General features: G+C 41.0%; 1 protein-coding gene across 4 annotated transcripts in view; it reads right to left on the bottom strand.

Moving 5' to 3' along the window:
* Positions 1–3469: 3469 nt before the first annotated feature.
* The window catches only part of LOC129779845 (lysyl oxidase homolog 3A-like), a 48560-nt gene continuing 42246 nt past the window's right edge, over positions 3470–9783 (bottom strand). For all 4 annotated transcript variants that reach the window (XM_055787594.1, XM_055787589.1, XM_055787601.1 and 1 more), the window contains exons 3-7: positions 7256–7402; positions 4941–5191; positions 4064–4608; positions 3846–4003; positions 3470–3757 (exon numbers count right to left, since the gene is read on the bottom strand). In XM_055787594.1, the coding sequence (XP_055643569.1) occupies positions 3540–3757; positions 3846–4003; positions 4064–4608; positions 4941–5191; positions 7256–7402 (1319 nt within the window). In that variant the 3' untranslated portion in view covers positions 3470–3539. The remainder of the gene's footprint in view (positions 3758–3845; positions 4004–4063; positions 4609–4940; positions 5192–7255; positions 7403–9783) is intronic.

The following is a 9783-nucleotide window of genomic DNA, read 5'->3' as shown; positions in this document are numbered from 1 at the left end:
GACAATAATATATGTTATCAAACTAACTATCGAACAATTGAAAAATCTCAACCCCTATCATAACCACTTTTGATTGGTCAAAATTGACGATACATGTGGCGGTTCACTAACAGAGACATCAAAACCAAGTTGTGCAAATACATGAAAGTAGGGGGAGCTTTTGTTCCTACCGAAATGTGTTCCCTAACAGAGACATCTAAACCAAGGTGCCCGAGAGAAATAGTTATTGAAAAATATATGCAAGTCGGGGGCATTTTTATATTGCAAGTAGGGTGAGTAATAAAATAAAATTTAAATTTGGAACTTTAATCTTGGTTGCTTCGTGAAATTTTATATCAATGACCGATCGTGTATTGTGAAAAATTTAGCACAATTGAAATTGTAAATTTGTATATGGTAGCAGTTGTGTTAAGTAACATGTTTTTACTGATGAGAAAAATTGATAATCGTATATTGAATTGGTGAGTTTTTATCTTTATTTTATCCATACATAACACAGGAAGTATCTCGTCTAGGATTACCGTTTCTATTATATCTCATTCCACTTCGGCATCTTCTATCTGATACGCGCCACCCAACGATTGTTTACCATACTTCTGTCATCATCACTCGGTAAACACTGGTCGAGTGAACAAACAATACCCAACAACCAATATCATTATCAACCAATATCAACCAAATATCATTATCAAAGAGTTTAACGATGTAATTCTTCAAACATATCCAAAATCAACAGATAGCCCAACGGAATATCTACGTCAACTATGCGGTAGTGTCTCAGACACAACCCTCCTGTGACTTTTTTTTTTCGAGATGACACCAAATCTCGACGTTTTATGCATTTTTAAGTCATTTGTGCTCCCGTGGCCGAGTGGTTAGCGTCAAACCTAACATGCCGGGGGTTCGTGTTCGATTCCCGTTCTGGTCGGGGAAATTTTTCTTCAAAGAAATTTCCTCTGACTTGCACTGTGGTCACGCGTATTCTAGAGCTTGCCACTCAGAATGCATTCAAGGCGTGTTATTTGGCATAGAAATCTCAACTAAGTACTAATGAAAATGACGCAAGTAATACTACGTTGAGACGGCGGAGTTTCTCTAGGAACGTTAGTGCCATATAAGAAGAAGAAGAAGAAGTCATTTGGCATCGAAAAAAATCGATTTTCTAAATTTCCTTTATATCCTTCCTTGGAAGATTTTTGAGAATAAAAAAATCAAAACTTTGTGCGCTTTGAAGTACCCCTAAATCATGTCCGATTGAGCTGAAACTTTGCACAGGTCATTTTTTGGGCCAATAAACAAAATGTACATGGTCGGTTTTTGAAATTTAACATGACCATTTTCGCTGCCACCCTAATATAGATTTTACATACCTTTTCACGAAGGCAGAACCGGAACAATCTACTGAAGGACTGGGATACTAGCAATTAACGGAATATACAGTTTTTGCTGGAGAAATCCTTATTTTGGTTACCTTGAAAATTAGATCCCTTGCAAGCGCAATGGACGAAAACTTTGTTTTGTTCACAATTTTGATATTTCGTGCGCTCAAGTGTTGCAAAGTGTTTTGAAATGACAAAAATAAGCTATTGATGTTTCTTGCGTATCATATTTGCCAAAATACTGACGATTTCTTATACCCCGCCGGGCGAACTTCCCCTGTCGTCCCCTACATAAAAAATGAAACCAAAATCAAAACAAAAGCCGAGACACAGTCCAAACAAAAACCCAACGAACAGCCCGTCTTCGTCAATTATTCTTTTCTACAAATCCTGCCGGTCGTTTTCGTTGAACGGTCACTGACGGATCGTTCCGTGACCGGTGTATGTGAATGCTTCCATAAGAATTGCATGGAAGAATAATTGACGTAACGTGACGTGACGTGGATGTTGTATGTGAATCGTACTTAATGTTGTTTATAATGGTTGGGTGACCGTGTTTTTCATTATTTTGGAATGGAAATTTATGATGCAGGACAACAATGTGTGGGAAAGGAAAAACGTGCTAAAGAATAATGAATTATCCCTTTACAATGCTAAAACATGTGGCAAAAATTTATTTTGGGTGTAACTGCGTTAATTGTTGAATGTTAGAATGTTGAATAGATCCCCTTCAGTTATTATAATTGAGCATAACTATTTTGTTCCATCAAATGAAAGTAGAGTACCTAAAGTTTCCACATTCATATTGAAATTACAAAGAATTAATACTGTGCATATAGCATCAGTCCATCCCTCGTAGACATTAGTTTTCGCTTTCGCCGAATCACACTCATTCCCGCCTACGCAACATCGCTTCTATCGTAGCGTTAATTTAACTAACACTTCCAACAGTAATTACCAGCCTTCGAGAGCATCGATTAATTATTCATGCAAAGCGGATTTCCAACTGCTCCGAATTCCCGGATTGGCGCACTCGTGTTGCTTTTTGTTCGCCGCCAATAATTGTTACTCATTTCAATGCAGGATAATTCCGCGAAACAGGATGAGGGAAGAGGATATTTTTACATTTCCTGTCCCATTTAGCGAACAGGGATTACGCGAGTCTATTTGATTTGAGATGTAATCGGCCGACCATTGATATCTTCGGAGGATTGATTGAATTCTGATATAAAATATTAATAGGGTCGAGGATAATGGGAATGTGTAATCAATCCTAGGAAGTACACAATGCACTCCCTTTCAACGATACCAAAGGACTAATTGGTTGGAAGATTAGAAAGAATCCAACAAAAGTCAAATACTAACAATCAACTGATTGCTGTCGAATAGCAAATAGCGTGAGCCATCAACAGTTAATGTACGAAATATGAGTTTCTAATGTTGTGATAAATTGGGAGTGATAAAGGGACGTGCCCTTTAAAGTGAAGCTAACCCGTGGTCACCTAATGGCTTCAGATAATGATATCAATGGTTTAGTTCGTTTGCCGGCCATTCCTAGCGATGATGATCTAATCATATTCTAGCTCTCATTTCAGTAGCAACATTCAATTCCCGAGATGGAAGGGGCTATCCAAATTCGGAAACGCAATGCTAATAAAAGAAAGCATTTACTTAATCGATAATGTTATGAGACTCGAACTAACACTTCATCAGACGTCGGAATGTTAAATTAATTAACATTCCGGGGTGGGGGGGGCAAACTATCAGACACGAAAGGTGACCCGTTTGCGTGGACCCCATTACAGGTGGCTCCTTTCGTTCGATGTGTCGAGCTAATTATTTCATTACCACTGACTTTCTCGCGTTGCCGTTCCCGGAGGTCGTCTTTTCTCAACCATTTTGTAGTGCTTTCTCGTCATTTACCTAATGTCGCCGCCATCAGAAACATGACCTTTCAGGGTGCCCTCTAATTAGGGTCCTCTTCTCTGCTTGTCTTCACTTCAACAGGACGAGCGGACGCATCAACGGGGGAGATTTCGCTGAAACTAATTTCAAACTCAATTAAACTCGATGGCACTATTAATGTTTATTATCTTTATTCGCTTTATTTGTCCATTATTTTGTGGCCGCCGCGCACTTGTTACGCGACTCTCTCCGCCACTAGGGTCGCGTCATTTTGCAGTCGTAGGCACGGGCGTAGGTTTCCGTGTAAAGCAGCTTACAAACGGCCGCGTTGTTGTCGAAGCTCATCTCGGGCACTTTGAACTCGGGATTGATAGCCACACGCAGTGTGTACAGGCCAAAGTCCAGCTCGCTGATGTCCACCCACTGGCAATCAATGTTATGCCGATAGATGTCGGCACAGTTGATAGAAATTCCTGGCAGGGAAGGCACACGCACAATAAATGATATTTACTTTCTCGGGAGGAAATTAATGAGCCAATTTAGCCATTTTGATACACCTACCCTGGTCTCCATAATTGGCGCAGGCATACTTGGGTTCCGTACCGGGAAGGCACTGATTATCTTCCAAACAGAACGAGGCTTTGTGGCCCTCGGCCACCTTCTTGCCTTCTGCGTTGTAAATATCAAATGTGGCAAACACCTCCATACTGTGGTAATGCCTGAAAACATAAACATAGTCACTACGGTCCTTGGTATTCCCACTATATATTCACACCCACATATGACAAAGATGCCATTCCCACAAATGCTTGGGAATGTGCGGTCTGAAATCGGCCGTCCCCGTATTGAGCACCCTCGCGGTGAACTTCAGCAGCCTTCTCGTTTCCAGATGCCAATTAGGGTTCTCCCTCTGAATATCGTACGCCTGCGAAGCGACACAGTTCTCCTCCATCGCGCACTGCAACAAATACATCAACCGATCCTCCAAGTGCAGCGACTGCTCCATCTCGACGTGGTCAAACGCCAAATCCGCCAGCTTGTCAACGCAGGTAACCGCCGCCACGTGATTCCCCCGTTCGCTACAGCTAGCCTTGCGGCCAATTTCATGATGCGAACAATCCGCCAGATTGGTCTCGTTGCCATAGCATTCCGTTCCGCTCAGCAAAAGCGCGCTGGTGTTGGCGGACCCACCGAAGAAATCCGTCTGAACGGCATCATTTGCATAACCCATTCCGAGCTGCCGACAAACGACATTTCCCTCCAGCAATGACCATCCATCACCGCAAATCGTTCCCCATGGATTTCCACCGCCAGCAGGGCGAACCTGTACCGGAAGCACAAACACAAAAATACGCAAGATTGATGTGACATTCACGTGGAAAATATTCAGACGGCCGACCGTTTACTCAATGGGACGGAAGAATTCAAACATTATTGTAAACACGAAATTATGGTTAATTATAAACGGGGCTGTGTGTAATTTTCTACTCTTTATCGCACACAGTAATATTTCCCCCGAATGCAAATTAGGACACAAATGAATAAATCATCCGTCTGCTTGATTTCGGTTACGGTGTTGCGTTGGATCGATTAGAAAACCTAAACAAAAAAAACTATCCATCCAGCAGGTCGTCCTTTGTCACCCGAAACATTTACCTCGACTCGTCCCTCACTCGGAATTCTGCCACCGGCCAGTCGCACCTCCAGCTGCTTCGCCAGGCGGACCTTCTTCGGCTTGAACATCTCCGGCAGGGGTTTGGCGGTGGTGGTCGGTTCCGTGTCGTCCTTGCAAATTACCCCCGCTGCTTCGCTGGCCTCACAGTCATTGTGACCCCAACCATCGAAGGGGCAATGGGCAAGCTCCCGTTCCTTCCCGCCGCAGAACATATTATCCATCCAGAATTTCCCTTTTTAGATAAGAAAAAAAACGCATGATACTAGCATAATCTGAGGAACGAACCATCCCACAACGTCATTTATTATTAATAATGTTACACACTAGACGAAAACAATAGAGGAACAGAGTAGTGCTGAAGATTATAAAATCTTTCATTTTAAATCGAACGAACGATTACTATCAGTCATGCTTGACAACACTTCTATTCACGCGAGTAGCGCTGGCTCAGAAGGTGATCTGACGAATGGGCATGTCTAATTGGTCATGGCCATCACACTATCTGACACGACATTACAGATGGATAGTTTAATGATTTATACATGTACATTTTTTTTTATATCTGTATTATAGTGATTTTCAACTCATTTGGCTGGTTCGTCACTTTTGACTTCCATTTTTGGAAGAATGTCGGGAGTGAGAATTGAGCTCGTGACCTTTAGCGTGAGAGGCATGGATGTTACCACTACGCCAGATCGCCTCCACTATATACATGTACATGGTTCGTAGATAATGGATGTTTCAAGAAAATGAAGCAAACAGGCACTTTAAACCTTTTCTTTTTTTGTATCAAGTATAAAGGGTGTGTCACATCAAATTGCATCACGGAAAAAACGCTGTAGAAATTCGCCCAGTAGACCGATCCTTTTGAAAATTTTAGACAGTAAAATAAAAACTATTAAACAACTTTTGGCATTTTCTTTTTATTCATACTTCGAGCCCAAGCCCGTATGCTCGCACCTTCCTCTTTACCCCGTCCATAAGGTTCTGTACAACGTCAGGTTGTAGTTTTTTTTTGAACAGAAATCCATTTTCTCTTGAAGTCCGCCTCCGATTTGACAACTTTTGGGTTCTTCCGGAGGGCCTGCTTCATAATCGCCCAATATTTCTCTATTGGGCGAAGCTCCGGCGCGTTGGGCGGGTTCATTTCCTTTGGCACGAAGGTGACCCCGTTGGCTTCGTACCACTCCAACACGTTCTTTGAATAGTGGCACGAAGCGAGATCCAGCCAGAAGATGGTTGGGCCCTCGTGCTGCTTCAATAGTGGTAGTAAGCGCTTCTGTAGGCACTCCTTAAGGTAAACCCGCCCGTTTACCGTGCCGGTCATCACGAAGGGGGCGCTCCGCTTTCCGCAAGAGCAGATCGCTTGCCACACCATGTACTTTTTGGCAAACTTGGATAGTTTCTGCTTGCGAATCTCCGGAACGCTGAATTTGTCCTCTGCGGAGAAGAACAACAGGCCCGGCAGCTGACGAAAGTCCGCTTTGACGTAGGTTTCATCGTCCATTACCAGGCAATGCGGCTTCGTCAGCATTTCGGTGTACAGCTTCCGGGCTCGCGTCTTCCCCACTATGTTTTGCCTTTCGTCGCGGTTAGGAGCCTTCTGAACCTTGTATGTACGCAGGCCCTCCCGCTGCTTGGTCCGCTGGACGGATGAACTTGACAAATTCAGCTTATTGGCGACATCCCGGACCGAATTTCTCGGATCACGTCTAAACTGCTTAACTACGCGCTTGTGATCTTTTTCACTGACGGAGCATCCATTTTTGTCGTTCTTCACCTTCCGGTCGATGGTTAGGTTCTCGAAGTATCGTTTTAGTACTCTGCTGACCGTGGATTGGACGATTCCCAGCATCTTACCGATGTCCCGATGTGACAACTCCGGATTCTCGAAATGAGTGCACAGGATTAATTCACGACGCTCTTTTTCGTTCAACGACATTTTTCCAAATTTACGAAAAATTGACAGTGAAGCATGGCCAACGTGATCTATACACTCTTATCTGATTATAAGCGAAAGCTGAAGATATAATTCCTAAAAATTAAATTTCTACAGCGTTTTTTCCGTGATGCAATTTGATGTGACACACCCTTTATTTGCCCATCAGTACATGCTGATCAAATTTTATCTGTCAAAAAGCATCAAATATTTGGCTTCGGTCAAACAGTGTATGGACACCTTACCAGCTGCTGTCTCGCACTTTATATTTATCAGGATATGTTTGATCGCTACTGATCATTTAACTGATTGCAATATCGATAGACATCTACTTTTAGTAACCAAAACACCACTTACGCTTTGCCTTGCCGAAGTGGCCACTGTGGGTGGCCTTCACAAATCCGGGATAACCCAGCTGCCGACAGACCACTTCCGCCTCGCTCGAGTCCCACTCGTCGTCACACACGGCGCCCCACTTGCCGTCGTGAAATATTTCGATGTTCCCTGGGAAGGTTTGAAAAGAAAATTAATCTTCTTCTATCTTCTTCTATATATATATATATATATATATATATATATATATATATATATATATATATATATATATATATATATATATATATATATATATATATATATATATATATATATATATATATATATAAGAATCTCGTGTCACGGTGTTTGTTACCGAACTCCTCCGAAACGGCTCGACCGATTTTGATGAATAGGTATGAGAATAGGTTGTAAACTATATATGATACCGGTAGGATACCGATAACCATACATTTAATACCGAATAGGGTGGCTCTATGCAGAAAAAAAGATATATTTGGATGTTTTGGATGGATGGATATTTTTTTTCAAAAATTTGACTTCATACCATACATATAACCTTAAATTTTGACCCCAATTCCCTATTTTTAATTGCGATTTTATTATTTTGTGTCAAAAATATTCTAATAATTTAACCGTTGTTCGTTTTTTCAACAGAACGAATTTATTTAAGTTGTTCAATGACTGATGGCGTAACGCCCGCTTCATTGAACATCCATCTACAAATACACAAGTAACATCAATTCATCTAAAGCAGGGAGCATCTCCGACGAGCTGGAAGCCTTTTTGAATGAGCACAATGAGTTATCGAAATTCTTCAAATCACATTTGCTCGGATTACAAAATGAAAATCACGCTATTGCCATCAACCCTGATAAAACATCAGCTGGAGAGCACGTGTGTAGATCCAAAGCACAAGCGCTGCTGGAATCATGATAGCACGGTGACACGAGAAATTTAATGTGAAGAAAAAACAATAATCTGGAATTGCGTTCATACGACCGTTTATACGACCCTCGCTATGTTCTTCTTCAATGGCACTAACGTTCCCAAGGTTTGCCTTCTCAACGTAGTACTGCTTGCGTCATTTTTATTAGTAAATAGTTGAGATTTCTATGACGAACAATACGCCTTGAATGTATTCTGGAGTGGCAAGCTCAAGAATACGCGTGACTACAGTGCAAGTCAGAAGGGTTTCTTTAACGAAAAATCTCTTGCATAAACATTAGACCAACGAGACCCCGTCACAGATACTTAATTCATTATGAACATCATTTTTCATTTCGATTTAATATTTGAGAACATGCGACGAAACAAACAGAGGGCGCGCTCGAAGGATTTTTATGGTTATCATATGGTGATTTGACATGGTTAAGAAACGCCAATTCAAGATATCGTAAGCTGTGCCAACAATTTATGGTCGACATATACGCGAAGGTAGAGATTGAACGACTGCAATTCTTACTACACAATCAACAAAAGCGGTGCGAGGAATAATACATTCACTTGCGAGACACTATCATGAGCAACGCCGACACAGCTTTAGTTATAGCCAGGCCAAAGCGCAATGCATGACATTGCACGTGTGTTCAAACACAAAATGAAGTTCGATCGTATTCGTCCCCACATATTGTTGGTTGTATTCTGTTGAATGGAAAAAGCGCAATTTTGCATTCTGTTCAAGCTCAAGTCCAATCGAGTTGAACAAATGTGACAACCTTGCCACGCAATTCGACGTAAACAACATTGGTCTCCACGTTCCATTTCTATGAAGCAAAAATAGTAATGGTTTTTCGGGTGGAATAAACACGCAAAATTTAGCATCCAAACACATTCAAAACAAAGTTAGCATCCAAACGAAATCGAATAGTAATTTTCATTCAAATTTCAACAATTTAGAATTATTTCCGGAATTATGCCGATCAGATAGAGAGTAAATTGAACCACAAATACGGATGACTTATTTTGACCATTGTTCCGCGACAAGGCGAACGAATTTAAGAGTGTAAAAGTCGATTTCGATTGAATTGTAAAATCCGATCACTCATATGCATATATGAATATTGAGTTCTACAAATCGGTGAAGAGTAATAAAAACATCCATGAATAAAGGAAGCAATATGGCTGTGTTTCAAACTTAGATTACCGATGTGAATACTCCTCGATTGAATGACAACGATAAAACAACGCGATTCCAAACAGGCCGATTAATCAGCTCCATTGAAGTTAGCTGGCGTATCGCTATTTTCCAATTTATTAACGAGACCAAGCTGTTATAATCTAAGCCATGTTGAAAATCACATGCACGTATTTTCTAACAAGGAGACAGCAATAAATATTGATTTTCTATATTTCATTTTTTCTACTTTACGACAAACTTATATTACTTTTTTCAGTTGACGTTTAACTTTTAAGAGGTCAAACATGTCAGTTACGTTAATGAAATACACCAAGAAACATCATATAACCTTTCGTTCAACTCATTTAATTCGTTTTTTATCGGTCACATTCGATTTATTTTAAAGATCGTTAAAATATTCAAACACACT

Source organism: Toxorhynchites rutilus, chromosome 1 (genome assembly GCF_029784135.1).
Source record: "Toxorhynchites rutilus septentrionalis strain SRP chromosome 1, ASM2978413v1, whole genome shotgun sequence".
In the NCBI taxonomy this organism is placed as follows: Eukaryota; Metazoa; Arthropoda; class Insecta; order Diptera; family Culicidae; genus Toxorhynchites; species Toxorhynchites rutilus.
This window is presented reverse-complemented; position numbering and strand designations above follow the sequence as displayed.